This window comes from Arachis ipaensis, chromosome B09, assembly GCF_000816755.2.
Source record: "Arachis ipaensis cultivar K30076 chromosome B09, Araip1.1, whole genome shotgun sequence".
NCBI lineage: Eukaryota > Viridiplantae > Streptophyta > Magnoliopsida > Fabales > Fabaceae > Arachis > Arachis ipaensis.
The window spans coordinates 134,651,117-134,669,444 of NC_029793.2; the positions used below are offsets into that span (position 1 = coordinate 134,651,117).

Genomic DNA, 18,328 nt, shown 5'->3' on the forward strand with positions numbered 1-18,328 from the left:
CGCAGAACATCCCTTTATGGTTGTACAACTAGGGTAAAAGGTCTGTATATCCGGGACCGGGGGTGTAGAAATATAGGGTTGCGTCATGAATACCAAAGTAATAAATCTCTTTCTACTTGTAAAAAGTGTATTCTTACCTCAAGTGGTAGTACTTTTTAGTTCAAACGTATTTTGAGTGCTTGGTTCAAACCTATTTGTACAAAAGCCTAAAATTTTTACCCTCAGGTAAAACCTGGCTCGGGTATGTGAAAATTTCTCTTCTCTGGATGGTACCACTTTAACTCATAAGGCTCTTGGTCCTGTTCAAGCTCTGTTGCATCGGATAATCAATCATGTCATAATGCCACAGAGTGGCTCTTATCAAAGAGTAATAGTTTGTGATACTCTTGTGTTGTTTGCCATTCTGTTTTCTGCCCCTATTTCATTTGCATATCTCATGATTAGGCATATGTGGGACTGTGTCCGAAGTGACAAAAAGTGCAATCTCCCTTATGGCATATTTTTGACATGTATCTTTGAGTACTTTCAAGTTGATCTAAGTAATGAGCCAGTGAAGAATCGGGTTTCTACTATCAAAGGTGGGGGAGTTCCCGAGTCAGCTAAAGGGAAAAAGGCAAAGAGTTCAAAGGCATCAGTGTTCACTGATAGTGAAGATGAAAGTTTTCGTCCTATTGAAACCTCTGACAAGTCTCGATTCTCAAAAACAATAAAGGATGTCCTCACTGAGTTCTCCAATATGTCCAATTTGATGGTTAAATCATACAAAGAGGCTAGAAAGCAAGCCTTTAAGAATAAAAAAGCCTGGACAAAGTGCCATGAAAGGGTGAATTTGCTTATCAAGACTTGGAGACTGTTGACAAGGACACGGCCAATTCCAAAGAAGAAGAAGATCTTCTTGATTCTGATGTCAACTTGTCTGATGCCTAAGATTTGATCTCTGTTGTTTCTGCCTATAGACTCACTTTATTCTACTACATTGGGACTTAGTTTCATTTGAATTGTTTTATTTTGGAATGACTGTAACCAAATACTTTGATATTATTTATGGTTTAAATGTTATGTACTACATTGCTTCTCTCTATGTTTTTGCAGGGTCCCTCCTTGATGACAAAAGGGAGAGGAAAAGATTGGCTGAATTGAAACTGAAATTAAAACTGCTAACTACTGCTGTTGGTTGTTTTGTGCTCTGCTTAAGCTGCTGAATGCTATGTTTAATGCTCTGTTTTACTATTTTTTATGCTCTGTTTTGCTCTAATCTGATTCTCTGTGTCATGGTCATATGCTGTGTTGTGATCTGATTCGGCCTTGAGCATTGAATTGTTTGATAAAATTATTTGCTCAAATCTATCTTGGGCTACTTGACTAATAGAGCTTTATTAATCCCTTTTTAATTGGTTTCATATGCATTCTCTTGTGAAACTCAGGTTTTGTTTAAAGGTTTCGTTTCTTGAAAATCTTTTAACCATCTTTTAGGAACTGTTAAAGATTGTACATAGGCATTGTTTCTATGAATATTTTGTTAGAAACAGGATAATCAAAGCACACATTTAGGGGGAGCATATTGAACAATGGAAGGGGGGAGGATTCGGTCAAAACCATTAAAGGGAAGTTCTCTAAATCCTAATCCTTTCAATTCAGTTTTAATAATGTTTGCCATCAAGGGGGAGATTTGAGTTTGGAAAACTTACATTTAATTGAAATGATGATCAAACATTATTAAAATATTGATTAGAAAATTATTAAATTGTTATATGCTTCCAATGGTTTGTTTGATATTTTTGTTCAAGTGTGCAGAAAGTTTATGATCGGGCCAAAATTGATTCAAGCCCACTGTGATTAAAGTTTGTCCAGCCTTCATGCAAAAATATTTCATTCTATATGGCTGAATGTTAATAAAATAATGAAACAGATTGGGCCAAGAAACTAGTACAAATCCCAAGTTAGTATTCTCTTAGACCAACAAATCCCTTGGTCCGAATTGGATGAAGAAAGAAATGGAGCATTCACTCTTCGGTTACCTACTCCATTGGTTAATGGAATTCAAATTTCAATTCAATTGATTGTATGCATAGGTAACCGAACTCAAAATTAAATTGGGTTTAATATTGCATTAAAAGCTTTGTCTCTTCTCTCTCCTTTCTCTTGTCTTTCGGTTATATCAATCAAACAGAGAAGAAGATAGAAGTCATTAGAAGAAAAAGAAGTTACAAGAAAAGCTTATGGAAGAAAGGCTATGAGGAAGGAAGATCTAAAGTAAGGCAAGGCAAGATCTTTGCCATTGAAGGCAAGATTTTGAAGAAGAGCTTCAAGATCCTCCATACCAAGAAAAGAAAGGATCCGCCTCTATTAGAGAAGGAGATCTCAGTTGCAAAAGTTCATTTCTATTTTTGTTCATCAAAGAAAGAAGATAGCCTCTAGAGCTACGCATAGGAAGGAGCAAAAATGGAAGAAAAGAAGCGGCTCTGGGTCAAAAGATCATCAAGGGTCCGAATCCTTTCTTGGAGCCAAAGACAAGATCAATGGTTCAAATTGAAGGAGCTTGATGAAAAAGGTTGAGAGAGGTACATGCATGTTGGTTTTTAGTTTTCCCTCTCTCTTCTCTCTTTCCGAGCCACTGCTATTTTTGGTTGGAGAAGAAGTTGCTTGGTTGAACCGGTTTCAATCTTGGAAGCTTCCCCTTCTATATTAAGGGTGAACGGCCAATGGTTGAGATCAAGGAGAGAAAGTGAAAGCACAGAGTTCTCATAGCTACCCGAGCTTCCTGAGTTCTTCTCCTTCAAAGATGTTCATTTTGTTTTCTTTTTCTTAGTTTTGTCTGTCTTAGTCTCATGGTGAAAAAGGCAAACATGGTAAGGTTTGTAAGAAAAAGTCAGTGAGAGGAAAAAAGGCAGTGATCAAAATTAGAGAAAAAGTCATAGATGTCTCAGAGTTTCTTTGTACATCTGTATGTTGTGTTTCATGATCCTGTGGGGATTCCCTTGCAAGTTAGGTTAGCACTTTGCGGTTGAAATTTAGGTTTTGAGTCCTAGTCAAATTCAGATTGGGTGTAGAATCTAGATTTGTCCCAGATAGGAATGGGTAGTTCCTAGGGATATATTGGTGTTTGTAATGTTGTGATAATATAGTGAAATTCCATCATTGTTGTAATGGAGACTGGATGTAGGCCATATTACACCTAGTGGCTGAACCAGGATACATCTGGTGTAAATTCTTCTTCCCTACTCCTTTCTCTGTTTCTATTTACCAGGAGACAAAAACAAAAATATCTCACAACTCAGTACGAGACAAAACAAAAGTGTCTCTCAACTCAACACGAGACAAAAAGCAGAAATATCTTCTGAAGTTCCTTTAAAAAGTCAAAAATTAATTTTCAGTGAAAAGGGGCTAAGATTCAACCCTCTCCCCCTTCTGTTAGCCACTGATTACCATCAGCCAGCATAACACTTATCGGAAACTCAGTGTCCACATCAGCAACATTAAGTGTCACATAGGTCTTTTCTGTTAAGTTTAGTGAGGAAAAATGATAGAGGGATCGCCATGACTCATAGCAGACAGGAACAAGGACCAGGACAGGTCTATCTTTCCTACACGAATCTCCTTGTCATATTTTAAAATGGACAGAGACCGGAATTGATGTTTACTTAATAAAGTTGATGAAACTGTGCAAGAGCATATGAAACTATTGTAAAACTTAGAATACAAGTAGAATTGCAGAAAGTTGTGGTGCAGATAGTACTACAAAAATTCTAGAGTAAGTGGATTTACTAGAGAAATTGCGAAAACTTGGGTTAAAAAAAATTGTAGATGCAGATAGAACTATAAAAAATTATGAAGCAGACAGAACTATTAGATAATAAAAAGATTAGTGCTGCTGGTGACAAATCTAGTTTCAGAATGATGACAAACTTAATGATAAAATAGATAATAGGGCATAAATTCCCTTTTAAAGATAAATTGCTTGAGTGGTCTATCGAGGTATTTAAATTTCAAATTGGAATGCCATTTGTTTCTTTTAAGCTTGGCGGGAGATAAGGAATATAAAGGTGGTAATGATGATGGTGTCATGACAATCGGGCTAAAAGATGATGGTCAAAAGAAGATATAAAAATATGAAAAATTATAGTGTGAATACCTATTCTGATCCCTGATAATTCTTTTGAAGTTTTGAGGCTCCCGAAAAAAAAAATATCCTTTCTAGCTCTTGATATTTAACTTTGTGAGACTGATTAGCCCATCTCACTACAAGATTAATATTTATTTGAGGGAGTATTTTGGTGTAGGTTTCTAAAAACCTCCACAATACATTTTATTTATGGCAATTTAAAAAACCTCCACTAATAATTAATTAAAATTAAGTTTTGAAACAAAACCTAATTTCCCCAATTTTTCAAAATGAGACTGAGTTAGCTACTTAGCTGCGACTGAGGTAGGTGAGAGAGAACCCTTCTACCGCCATTTTTGCCGTCATTTCTGCTGCCATTTCCGCCGCCGGCACCGTCACCACTGCCGTGTCTGTTGCGGTAGAGAGCTTCTTGATTGAGCCACCTCTTTTATCAACGCGTTTTCAGATTTGTTCTTCTATTCGGTTATTGCTGCCACAGCGGAGTTTCCACCGCCGTTGTTGCTGCCGTCGTTTCCATCACCATTGCCATTGTTGTTGCTGCCGCCTTTGCCATGGTAGAACGCTTCTGGATCGAGTCACCTCCTCTGTCAACACGTTTTCAGATCTGTTCGGTTCCAAGCTTCTTCTTCGACGCAACTTCTCTCCCTCCATATTTCTCCTTCGAGCTGCCACAGGTACTTCTTCTTCGCTATTAATTTGTTGATATCTCTTCTCTATTAACAAGCTCTGAATAAGAATCTCTATATAGTTTTCTTATAGTTTTCTTTTCTTGTTCAAGATAGATTGTTCTATATCTCTTCAAAGCTAAAGCCTGTGAGTTATTTAGTCGCTTATAGAAAGCATGGAAGTACCTTTGTTTCTGATTCTATTGTCTCAGTTTTGAATCTTTGCTGTGAATAGGGCCTATTGAGATGAACTTTGGTGTGTAAGCTTCCCCATTCAACTTGAATAGATGAGAAGGAACCTTGTAAATGCAACATTCATCAAGCACCAATGGTTCAAAATGTTCTGAAATGTTAATCAATATTTCCTGAATCTTAGGTTTTGTTTCTCCTTCTAAAGCATTACTGTTGTTAATGTTTGGAGAAGCCATTGCAACCTAACTTCTCTTCTTGCCTAATAGAATCCATCACAAAGTGAATATTCAATAAATCACTTAGCTTCAAATATATATTAACATATATAATCTTGAAAGGGTAAAAAATTAAACTGAATCTCTTTTAATTTATACAAAGCAGAGATATAAGAGAAATTCCCTGAATATATTTTACCAAATAGTAATGATTTTTTTCTCCGTAAAAGAACTTGCGATACCAATTAAAGTGCAAGAGCTAAAAGAACTTTGAGGATGATTAAATTTTCATGTAACATTGCCATGGAGATATTACTCTATTGTTTTACTTATTATAATATCCAAGTTGCTTACTGATGATGTTTCTATGAACTACTCAATAGGAAGTGAAGGGCATACACTAGAGGAAGCAAAGTCTATCAATCTGTCGTTGAGTGCATTGGGGAAGTGTATTAATGCACTTGCAGAGAATAGTGCACATGTGCCATTTCGTGACTCAAAGTTTACAAGATTGTTATGTGATTCATTTGGAGGTAATATGAAAGTGAATATAAGCTTTCTTTTAGCTTAGCTTGTCTAACATGAAGTATAATACATTGGAAATTGTGTCAATGATAAAATTCTCCATGTATGAATGAAAATTTTGCTTAACAAATAAAGGAGTAGATTTTGAATCTGTTAATAGAGAATACATTCTGAAGCTTGTATGTATTTGCTTAGTAGATAAAGGAGTAGATTTTAGCTAAATGTATTTGAAGTCTCTGAGTCATTGTGATTAAAAGGAAATTTTGGGTTGGAAGATTTTAGATAAATCTGTTCATTATAGATTAGAAATATTGTCAAGCATCTTTAGTTTTTGCCATGGCCCATGTGTCCTGACATCTAAAATGTTTTGCTGTTTTGTATGGATCTATATTAACTTAAAGACTTGATGCTTAATAATTAGCAAATGAAGGGAGTTAATTACTATAAATGGGAGGTTAGTAGTTTACATTTCACATGGCATTTTCTTGACATTTTTGTCTGACATCACAAATGCTCAAAGTTATTTTCTAATACACTAATTGTTCTAACTATAATGAAGCACTTGATTATTTTTGCTGACTTTACTGTCATGCTTTTGTAATAACAAACTAGTCTTATTCATAAAGGTATAAGAGTATTTTAATATTGGATATTGAACATGCATTTTTGTGAATTAAATGTGAATATTACCTGCTTGATATATAAATTTTGAGCAGGTTGTGTAGCTACTTTGCTGCCACAATTCTTGTATGATGATTTATACTTATGCTCGAACTTAAAATGTAGAGGATTTTTTACTATTCTCAATTCTAAGAGAGAATTTGTAACATTTGTCAATTTTGTAACTTTATTCATAAAAAACTTGTAACTTAATAACAATTTTTTGTAACAAGTTAAGAAATGAGTGAAAATCAATGGAGACTCATGATTTTTTTTGTCTCTTGTAACAAGTTAGTATAATGTCTAATTATCTTTTGTGTGCTTAACAGTTTTGTGTTTGTTAATATGCAGTCATGCCAAAGGGAAAGCGCATAAAAAATCCATTGAAGTTTGTAGATGAGAGGGAAAACAACAATGCTTCTCGTTCACTTCAACCTCCAGCACCAACAGCATCTGAAGATACCACTAGTGTAGAGGCTAGTGAGGCTCCTTTTCAAATTCCTTCTCAAGCCGCTGCAAATTCCATTTCATCTGATGGAGCCACACGTTGTTCTAACTCAAAGTCTTCATCTGCTTGGAATGTGGAGATAATTGGTATTAATTTATATTGCATAACTAGTGTAGAGGCAACTGATTCACAATATTAATTTTAATAGGTAGGAAAACTTTAAAAAATCCTCATAACTTAAAATGGTAAATGATGATAACTGCCTCTTTTTGAGATGTAAACCTCCCAATTTCACCAAAAAATTTCACTTACCACTCACTCATGCCTCAGATTATGATGATGGCTTTTTTTTCTTTTGCCCATTATTTGAGATTTATATATTATGGAAAACAATGGGATTGTAGCAGCATGTATATATGCTTCGGTGAACTTGAAGAGTCACTTACTAGCTAGATTATTATAACACTGTTCTTTTATTTATTTTTTTTAATTACCTGTTTCCTGTATTCATTTCTCCCATACCCCATGGTTCTAATGTCTTTTTCCAATCACTGCTTCTATTTGTAACAAATATTATACACTGTTATCATTTAAATCATTTTTATTTTTCTTAAGACTCTACAAATATAAAGAAGAAGGCTAAGATCAAAGTCAAGGATGTTTGCAACTTACCTATGGGAGACCGTGTAATTGTAGAGGTTGACGAAGAGGATGCATCATATGGTGAAGCACAAGGTTTACTTGCTGGCTATTGTGGTATATTAGCAACTAATGCACGTATCTTTCCAATTAGCTTTGAAAAGTGGTCGGGACAAGAAAATGGTGGCATGCCTAAGTCTTTCAAAGATGAGTGCTTTGATACAATGATAAAGGTAAAATCTATTTTATTTGAAACTTCTATTAGTTCAAGTAATTATTTATTTATTTATTTATTTATTTTTTTGTTTGAAGCCCCACTTCCATTTTACAAGCACAGAAAAGATTGCCTACAGGTATTGCATTTAAAGTATTGCAAAGAAGTGGGCAACATATAGGCAAAGATTGTGGAATGAGTTCTATGATCCAACCATGAGAAGAGAAGCATTGGTGAACAACGTGCCTGATGATGTTCCAAGAGATCAATGGGCTTGCTTTGTCAATTATCGACTAAAACCGTCTACAGTTGTAAGACACTAAACAATTTATTTAGTTATTGTTGTACTTTAATTAAAAAAAATTATTAATTGAAGTTATTATATTTATTTTTAGGAGCTTTGCATGAAAAATAAGGAAAATCGAAGCAAGCAAACCATTCCTCACACTTGTGGATCTAAATCCAACTCTCGGAGGCGACATGAGATGGTATATATATACACACACTTAATACATGTATGATTTTACTTGCATTATAAAAAGTGGTTCACTTCACTTGCATACACTTTTCATTTTAAATTTTTAGTTGTGATAATGGTCTAGGAACATTAGAATAATCATAATCTGCAATGCCATTGATTACATGTGTTGCTACTTTTAAATTGAATAGTATCTATTTACTACTTTTAAATAGGAACAAATTGAGCTAAATATGACACAGTCAAATACACAATTTGAGGTGTCCCCTAATGATGCTGTTGGTAAAGTTTTGGGGCCTGAACATTCTGGAAGAGTTCGTTGCATGGGCATGGGAGCAGCGCCTACAAATACCTTTAGGAATGTGAGAAGTCGGCTTAATGGGATGACCATCTCCACTAATTCAGCTGGATCTTCTTCGCCTACTACTGCTGCAATTTTACAGGAAAAGATCAATAATTTGGAGTCCGACTTACATAATTCACAGCAAGAGGTCATTAGTCTAGAGTCTAAGTTGCAGCAATCATTTGATAATGTGAAAGCATATCTAATGATGAAGGAAGGAGGAATTCCCGAAGCACTTGTTGGCTTCTTTTCTGCCCGCGAGGTAACTTTATAATAAATTCATTTGTTAGGAATATAAGTTTAGATGGAAAATACTCATTAATAGTGGAGTCTAATTATTGAAATTGAATATGTTCATATCATCAATTATTAGTGGTAACCCACGACTCTAGATGCCAAGAATTAGGCTGAGAATAGTTAAGAACATGGACATCACAATATTCTTGCATTCTGTTAGTGGTTGTTGTCCATTAAACATGGGAAACTACTCTGCTGCTACGTTTTGCAAGAGGAAGCTATAGTCATATATCATTCATTTCCCCAAAACAAATCAGCCTCACAAAAAGGTAACTATATTTTACTGAATTCGGCTGAACCCATGAACACCAATACATAAATAAACAATAGCTGCAATTTAGTTTTTCTGAAGCATCTAAAGTCCTGAAAGCCTCAATTGCAGTATCAATCAATATACAAGAATGTTTCCTCCTTAACTTCTAGTTTGTGACTTACGAGTTATGGCCAAGTCAAAAGAATCAATATTTTTGTTCATGTAAGAGCTAGGAAGATATATATAATAATAATTAGCCGAATTTCAGGAGTTCGGCACCAATTGGCAAAATAGTTGCGATAATTAGTTATTAGGCAATTACTTAATTATATCAATTTTGTCATAAATTAGTGCAAGTTGTCTCTGATCCTATTTTAGGATAATGATATTATTTTGTAGTAAGCAACCAAGCATATCTGCATGTTTTTGCCTCTTCAACTGTACAGCTACAGTTTTCTATTTTCTTACATTAGGTTTAGATGCTCTTTAAAATTGAGTTGTCAGGATTATATTGAATTATCTTGATGCTTAACTTTACTGAAATTATTAATAATATCTTATGTTTACATATAGGCTAATGATGCTGAAAGCGAGCCTACTACTCCCTTTGATGCTAGGAGATCAGTTGGTGATAGCAACGGACATCTGAGGACAAATATTTGAGATTTTTATGTAATTAGATGATATTGAAATATTGAATGTTTTTACTTTTTAAAGAAAAATAGTAATAGTTATGTAAAACAATACCATATGCAATTATGTTTGGAATTATTGACTTTGAGAATTTTTTTTAGATATAGAGTTATGTCTTATATTGAGGAATTGTGTTATAAAAGATTTAGTTTTTAAATTTTGATATTAAAAAATAAATTTCTAATTTGAGAGTATATAAATGAGATGAAATTAATGAATGATTTGAAATTAAAAATAAATAATTAATTACAGAATTTGTGGGGGTTTGAAAATCTCACAAAATAGTTAATTCTTGTTAAATTGAAAAATTAATTTGTGGGGGTTTTAAACTGCCACAAAAGTGATTTAAAATCGCCACAAAAATCTAATATAAAACCCCCACTAAACACACATAAAACCCCTCACTGAATAGATTGTGGAGGTTTTTAAAAACCCCCACAAAAGACCTCGTGGCACCTTAAATTTTGGGGGTTTTAGAAACCCACACAAACCATTTGGTGGAGGTTATAAACTTCCACAAATAAGAAAAAAATTGCCACAAATAAACAAAAACCTTGTAGTGGTTCCTCATGAATTAATGCAAAGTACTATTGTTTTTCTATTCAATTCAAGCCTATTTCTTCCCTAAGATATTCATTCGCACACAAGAACATGATGAATGTGATGATTATGTGACGCTCATCATCATTCTCACTTATGAACACGTGCCTGACAAACACAGTCCGACTTACATAATTCACAGCAAAAGGTCATTAGTCTAGAGTCTAAGTTGCAGCAATCATTTGATATGATGAAAACATATCTAATGATGAAGGAAGGAGGAATTCCCGAAGCGCTTATTGGCTTCTTTTCTGCCCGCGAGGTAACTTTATAATAAATTCATCTGTTAGGAATATAAGTTTAGATGGAATAATAAATACATTATTTTACCAACTTGTTTCATTATCAGTGGTAACCCATGACTCTAGATGCCAAAAATTAGGCTGAGAATAGTTAAGAACATGGACATCACAATGTCCTTGCATTCTGTTAGTGGTTGTTGTCCATTAAACATGGGAAACTGCTCTGCTGCTGCGTTTTGCATGAACTGCAGAGGAAGCTATAGCCATATATCATTCATTTCCCCAAAATAAATCAGCCTCACAAAAAGGCAACCATATTTTACTGAACTCGGCTGAACCCATGAACACCAATACATAAATATACAATCGCTGCAATTTAATTTTTCTGAATTTCAGGAGTTCAGCACGAATTGGAAAAATAGTTGCAATAATTAGTTATTTGGGAATTACTTAATTATATCAATTTGGTCATAAATTAGTGCAAGTTGCCTCTGATCCTGTTCTAGGACAATGATATCATTTTGTAGTAAGCAACCTTTCTGCCTCTTCAATCGTATAGCTGCAGTTTTCTGTTTTCTTACACTAGGTTTAGATGCTCTTTAAAATTGAGTTGTAAGGCTTATACTGAATTATTTTGATGCTTAACTTTACTGAAATTACTAATAATATCTTATGTTTACATATAGGCTAATGATGCTGAAAGCGAGCCTACTACTCCCTTTGATGCTAGGAGATCAGTTGGTGATAGCAACGGACATCTGAGGACAAATATTTGAGATTTTTATGTAATTAGATGATATTGAAATATTGAATGTTTTTACTTTTTAAAGAAAAATAGTAATAGTTATGTAAAACAATACCATATGCAATTATGTTTGGAATTATTGACTTTGAGAATTTTTTTTAGATATAGAGTTATGTCTTATATTGAGGAATTGTGTTATAAAAGATTTAGTTTTTAAATTTTGATATTAAAAAATAAATTTCTAATTTGAGAGTATATAAATGAGATGAGATTAATGAATGATTTGAAATTAAAAATAAATAATTAATTATAGGATTTGTGGGGGTTTGAAAATCTCACAAAATAGTTAATTCTTGTTAAATTGAAAAATTAATTTGTGGGGGTTTTAAACTGCCACAAAAGTGATTTAAAATCGCCACAAAAATCTAATATAAAACCCCCACTAAACACACATAAAACCCCTCACTGAATAGATTGTGGAGGTTTTTAAAAACCCCCACAAAAGACCTCGTGGCACCTTAAATTTTGGGGGTTTTAGAAACCCACACAAACCATTTGGTGGAGGTTATAAACTTCCACAAATAAGAAAAAAATTGCCACAAATAAACAAACATCTTGTAGTGTCTGTTAATAATCTCTTTTCTGAACATACTTATGTGACACATTAATCACTAATATATCCTCCATTTAATTTTTATAAGTAAATGCAATTTAAAACCTACTAATGTTTCTTAGTTTTACATAGTAAATTTAACTAATAATTATCCTTAAAAGACAATGAGGCTCTAAAAAAACATGAATTTGTCAATCCTAATTGGTTCTTAATGGATAAATCAACCGTTTAACATGTCGTGTAAGCTTATTCCATTAATACATGGAGAAATATTGACAGAAGAGCTAATCAGTCTCATAAAAGTAAAGATTAGAAGCTAAAAAAGGTATTTTTTGTTGAGAATTTCGTTATCTTTTGAAATAATTGTCAATGACCGTTTAAAATTTTTTTTCTCAAAATTATATGTATATGAACAACATTTGTTCTTAACAGAATTTGAGATAATAATATTAGATTGCTCAAAAAGAATACTATGCTTTTAATACCATGTTAAAAACAAAAAGAGAAAATTAGAAAAATATATAAAGTATGTATGTTTACTATTTATAGTCTCCCTAGCTCATATGATTTAATTAAAGTCTATTTATAGTATATTTAATAAAAAATAGTTAAGCCGATTTCAAATTTTCTATAAACATTTATTTTAAACTAAGTAAAAGTATTGTCAAAATTTTACCAATATGACAATATGCACCCTATTCATTATTAGGGATGGCAATGAGTTTTTATGGAAACAGGGACATGTCTCTCCCCACCTCCACTCCCGCCTCCATAACATGTCCCCGTTTTCGCTCTGTCTTCGTGACAGGTAATGGGGACCCTGTATTCGCCAAGGATTGAAGTCTTTGCAAATTTTTAAAAAACTAAACAAAAAAAAATTGAAAAAAATAAAGATAATCCTCAATTATAATTACAAACATAATTTTCATAGTCTTCAAAGACTTAAATAGCACTATCCAATAAACATTGTCTCCATTCAAATACAAAACATATTCATAAAATAACCAAACATATCCAAAAACTAAAAAATATTAATTCATCACATTGTAAAAACATAATTCTCAAGCCTTCTTTCATCGTGCAATAGTAGTGATAGTATATTTCGATTTGTTTAAATCCTACATCTAAAAGAAGAAAACAAATCAGATAAATTCAAACATTCAAAACAAATTCACAAATCATAGACATTCACACATAGACAATGATAAAAACAATCCACAAATTCAAACATTCAAAACAAAATCACAAATAACAAAAATTCACAAACAAAGACAATAATAAAAGTAAATGCACAAAATTCAAACATTCAAAACAAATTCACAAATTGTACAAATAGAGAGACATTGATAAAACAAACAGAGGCAGTACGGCATATATATGAGGCATAATCACAAGAATGATTCAAGGTAAATAACAAAAATCAAAGGAATCACATGAATCACAGAAACCATGCTATAATAATTAACAAATGCTTTAAGATAAATGAAAATCACATAGATTGACTTACCGGAAGGATAACGGCGACAACGGCGATACAAAACAACGGAGAGGGTGACACTCACTGCTGCGAGGGAGACCTCGACACTCTCTAATGCATGAAGATGGAGAAGACGTTCTCCTCGACTGCTCGGGACAGCAGGTAATCTTAAGCGCGCGACGAGCCGACAACTGCTGCAATAACCTTGAGGGTGAGAGGAGAAAGCAATGAAAAGGAGAAACACGGCGATGAAGAGCCGAGTTTAAAGGGTGGCAGATGGCGTTGAGAGAAGAGGTGGACTAGAGAGGGTAGGGTTTCATGAACTTGAAAGAAGAGAGGGAGTTGATGAGCGAAAATTAAAACTCACAGATACCGACAAGTGCACTGGATCGTTCAAGTAATACCACGATGAGTGGATATCGTTATCACGAGGATTAAAGGATTGAGCAAGCAAATATCATATTAAATACCTAATTAGATTAAAATAACCTGGATTGACGATGAGGGCAAAACTTGTATCTTGCTTGGAATATTGAGTACTTGAGAGATAGTGAGCTTGGATGTTGATTTGAGAGAAGACAATGATTGTGAGAGTCAAGGATTTTGGAGATGTTTATGTTCTTAGGAAAACCAAACCTTGTTTACTCATTTTGAAGTATGCAAAAATCTTTCACGACAAATCTTTAGTAACTGATTTCCAATTCCTTAGTTCCTAATCAACTAGTTGTCGGTTAATTAATTAAAGAGTTTAAGCACAAAAACTGATTTAGTTTCTAATAAGATTTAAAAATAGTCATTAGGTCGAATTATATGTCACGTATTCAAGCTAGTCCTATCCAGTTAAACCTTTAGAAGAAAACATAATTTTCAAAAGTTGTTCTAATTTGAATTATATGTCACTTATTCAAAATTAGAGTAATTGAAAATCATGCATGTGTCGCACTCTAATTGAACCACTATTCCTAGTCGAATTCAAAGAGACATGTGAAAGAGTTTTCAAGCTTTAATTCAAATATCAAAATTTTCAATTATAATAAATGAATTTAAAATGGATTAACATGCCTTTCGATGCTACTAATCCGAATGAAGAATGAATCATTCAATCATGAAATAGATCAATGAAGACTTCAAAATAAAATAAACTTTGAACAAGTAATCCATAGAAAATATAAACAGAGCTCCTAACCCTTTGACAGAGGATTAGTTACCCATAGAATGGAAAAAAAAACAAGAAGAAAATTATGCTGAGGAACGGAATGTCCTTCTCTGTGAACAAGTTTCACTTATTTATATCCTAGTTCTAGAATTCAAATTCAAACTATCTTAATCTTGAAGGAAAAGATAAGATAACTAATTCCGGACTTTAATTTGAAATCAAAACAATAATTCAAATCAAATCCTAACAACTAGATCTTTTATATTTCTAGAGTCCTGAATATTTTGGATGTGATTAAGGCTTCTAATGATGTGGATAATTAAGATTTGGCCTTAATTGTTACATCTTGAGAGTTGAAATTGTCTTTACACTAGGCTTGTTCTATAGGATTTTGGGCGTAAGCCCAAATGCACCTCCCAGGAAGCATACACATCGGACGTGCGTGTTGGAAGCTTGGAGGACGCCTGGCGGATAAAAGCAAGCAAGGAAGGCCACCAAGCATGGGTCTTAGCCGCCGGGCGTGTGAGCAGCGCATGGGATTGGCCGTTGGGCGTTTGGCTTGGCCGCCTGGCGTGCCTTCTTGGGTGCTTAGGCGCCATTTCTTACGGCACGCTTTTGTTCCTTAAGCCACGCTTTTGTTGTACTTGTGTTTTTCTTGTAAAAAAAACTTTAATTCTTGCTTGTTTTGAGCCTAAAAATACCTGAAAACACAACAACACTTTCCGAAATTCAAATATTTGATTATTTATAGAATTCTATTAGAAAACATAAGAAATTTGATTAACACATAAGAAAATGAATGATAAAGAATCCTAAAAATCGCTTAAGATGACGTGTCATCATGAGTGAGTGAGTGACGATGTGACATTGATGACTATGCTTAAGCACTACAAAAAAACGTTGAGTACCATCGGCTTTACCATCAGAAAAATGAATAAAATCTGACGGTACATGATTTACCGTCAAATTTTACGTTGGAATTCATCTGACGGAATAAACCTCGCCAGTAACAAATTACTATCAAATTTCATGTATCCGACGGTAATTTGGGTCAGATTTAGTGGGAGAATATGGATATAAAAAATGAAATCTGTTGCAACTTACAGTCAGAAAAATTTTGAGGATAACATTGGCACCAAAGCATACAGCTTTGCGCCCTTTGACGGTAAAAGCCGACGGAAATATTTTTTCTAAGTTTTTTTTTTGGAAAATTAGCTGGGTTGTTACCGTTGGTATATTCCAACGGTAATTCTGACAGAAGATTAAATTTTTTAAATAATTTTTTTCTGTCCACCTATAACGTACCGTGATAATTAATACTTGAAACAGTACTTTAAACTTGATGTGAAATATCAAATATACAATCTAAAAATATAAAATATTGGTTACTGAAATATTTGAAACAATGCTAATTATATTACATTCTTCTTAAAGTTTGGTAAAGAAATACATAAGATAGAACTATGTTTACATTAACCCTATTCAAATCTGTCATCTTCTTCCTCTGGTTTACCATCGTCCTCTTCCGTGGTAGTTTTCTGATCATGGAACTCGTATTCCTCTTCTTTGTCGCCATCGATCCTATCTTCTTCTTGAAATAATCATCCTCTGGTGGTAGTGCATTGTCATCTATTCAAAGGTCAATAATGTCATTATCCAAAACAATTGATCTAAGGGTGATCGGATCACCAGTATCAACTACCATTTTCGAAGGAGTTGGGTTATCAATTTGGTAAGGTTCCTGACCCTCTGTCCCATCAGACTCGATGCGGCCTCTTGAGTTAATGTTAACAACAACCACCCAACTAGACTTGCATGAACTAGAATTAGGCAAATAATATACCTGTTGTGCATTTTGAAGTAGAGTAAAAGGCTCGTAATGCCTATATTTCTTGGTTACATTAACTTTAGTGGTGTCATAGTCCTTGTACTTTGTGTTCCTTGTTGCGAACTTGGATCACGCACACGTTGTACGTAGTATGACAGAAATACTCTAATTGAATTATATTATGCAACACACCAAACCAATCAGAATGACCACTGCCTGAATCCCTATGAACCCAAACTGTGGTGTTATCTATTTTCTTTCCAATCGACTATTGTAAAGAATGAAACTGATATTCATTAATATTGTATATTGGGTAGCTTATGCTCTTATTCATTAGGCCCCAACTAAGTGCAACTAGTTCGTAATCTGTTGTTTCAGTTAGATGCACGCTGACATTTTCTTTAAACCAATGTGGAAAATTGTTCAATGGGGTATCGAAATTTGGCTCTTGGAATAACTTATATGATAGAATAGGATAAAGAAGTTAAGCAATATTCACGACGACTTAAAAAACTCACATGAGGTAGGTTGAAATCTGGTCACAGTCATGCAACACATGCAGATGTGCGGCATTGATTTCCTTCTTCTCTAACTAGTAGTCACTGTCCGCACCCATTGTAGCTCCTTCCTGAGTAAAGATTGGATATGTTGTTTCACTTGATGAGGATTCTCCCTTCTCATCGTTTCTTCCAAACTTTGTTCTACGTGACTCAACATGAGGCTAAAAATAGAATGAGCAAAATGCGGGTGTTTCCTTAGCTAGAAAAGCTTCGCAGATGTTGCCCTCAATCTGAGCTCTGTTCTTCACGGTGCATTTATTGAATGAACCAATTATTCTCTCAAATGGGTACATGCACCTAAATTGGACCAGTCTACATAGTCTTGCTTTGTACGGTAGGTGGATTGCTAAGTGTTCCATAACGTCAAAAAGGGATGGAGAGAATATTCTCTCTAGCTTACAAAGTATGATAAGAATGTTCTTATCCATGATTGTGAGATCATTAATACTAGGTTTTGTAGTACATAACTCTCTAAAGAACTCACTTATTTTTGTGAGGGGTTTCCAGATGTTGGTTGGAAATTCTCTGAATGTGACAGAAAGCAAAGACTCCATGAAGACATGACAATCATGACTCTTCAACGCAGCAAGCCTATCCCGTGAGATGTTTGCACACCTATTCAAGTTAGAGGCGTAACCATCAGGAAATTTCAATCCTCTAATCTATTTACAAATATTTTGTCTCTGTCCTTCATTAGAGAGAACACTGCCTTTGGTTTAGTCCACCGCTAGTTCTCAAGTCTCTTTAAGTTCAGATCTGGCTGCCTATAAATGTCCACCAAGTCCAACCTAATCTTATCATTATTCTTTGTTCGCTCATCGTCTATTATTGTGAGCATGATATTATCAAACACGATTTTTTTCAATGTGCATCACATCAAGACAATGTCGAACCAAGTTGTCTTTCCAATAAGGCAACTCCCAAAATATACTTTATTTAGTCTAATTATGCTCTCTGCCATATCCTAGAGGTCTCAAACCTGCCCTGTTATCGATGATCCTTGGGATTTGACTGACACAATGCCAAACTTGCCTACCACTCAACATCACGGGTGCCTCTTCTTGTTCAGTTTTATTCTTTTTGAATGAGTCTTTGTTGCACCGAAAAGGATGATTGATGTCGAGGAACATTCGATGACAATCAAACCACGAATTCTTATCGCCATTTGTCAACCAAATGCCTTTGTATCCTCCATACAAATAGAACATGCCATTCTTCCCTGAGTGGACTAACCTGACAACATCCTGTATACAGAAAAGTTGTTAATGGTCCACATCAACACAGCACCCAATTGAAAGCTTGTCTTCATGAAAATATCATATGTTTCTACTTTCTACACAATGGATCCACAATTCCATGAAC

At 34.2% G+C, this 18,328-nt stretch overlaps 2 protein-coding genes across 5 annotated transcripts; both read left to right on the forward strand.

The window, feature by feature from the left end:
- On the forward strand, positions 341-8,202 carry LOC107616411. The gene is made up of 7 exons (XM_021112050.1): positions 341-914; positions 1,093-1,169; positions 4,431-4,797; positions 5,579-5,728; positions 6,732-6,974; positions 7,444-7,700; positions 8,077-8,202. The coding sequence occupies exons 1-7, from the start codon at positions 341-343 to the stop codon at positions 8,200-8,202; spliced, it is 1,794 nt and encodes a 597-aa protein (XP_020967709.1).
- Positions 8,268-11,493, forward strand: LOC107619722. 4 transcript variants are annotated; one of them, XM_016322018.2, is made up of 3 exons: positions 8,276-8,633; positions 10,477-10,607; positions 11,274-11,493. In XM_016322018.2, the coding sequence occupies exons 1-3, from the start codon at positions 8,393-8,395 to the stop codon at positions 11,361-11,363; spliced, it is 462 nt and encodes a 153-aa protein (XP_016177504.1). In that variant the 5' UTR covers positions 8,276-8,392; the 3' UTR covers positions 11,364-11,493. The 4 variants fall into 4 exon arrangements, with proteins under 4 accessions (XP_020966270.1, XP_016177504.1, XP_020966269.1 ...); XM_021110610.1 differs by lacking the exon at positions 10,477-10,607 and adding an exon at positions 9,626-9,716 and having other exon boundaries at positions 8,278-8,764; positions 11,295-11,493; XM_021110611.1 differs by lacking the exons at positions 10,477-10,607; positions 11,274-11,493 and adding an exon at positions 9,626-9,845 and having other exon boundaries at positions 8,268-8,650.

What these genes read in the sequence shown, in the direction of transcription:
- LOC107616411 (XM_021112050.1), top strand. Translation starts at nt 341, where the DNA reads ATGCCACAGAGTGGCTCTTATCAAAGAGTAATAGTTTGTGATACTCTT. An exon ending in TAAAACTGCTAACTACTGCT is followed by an intron (nt 1,170 to 4,430) that starts GTTGGTTGTTTT and finishes CGACTGAGGTAG; the next exon opens with GTGAGAGAGAACCCTTCTAC. An exon ending in TCTCCTTCGAGCTGCCACAG is followed by an intron (nt 4,798 to 5,578) that starts GTACTTCTTCTT and finishes ACTACTCAATAG; the next exon opens with GAAGTGAAGGGCATACACTA.
- LOC107619722 (XM_016322018.2), top strand. Translation starts at nt 8,393, where the DNA reads ATGACACAGTCAAATACACAATTTGAGGTGTCCCCTAATGATGCTGTT. An exon ending in TAATTTGGAGTCCGACTTAC is followed by an intron (nt 8,634 to 10,476) that starts ATAATTCACAGC and finishes AGTCCGACTTAC; the next exon opens with ATAATTCACAGCAAAAGGTC. An exon ending in GCTTCTTTTCTGCCCGCGAG is followed by an intron (nt 10,608 to 11,273) that starts GTAACTTTATAA and finishes GTTTACATATAG; the next exon opens with GCTAATGATGCTGAAAGCGA.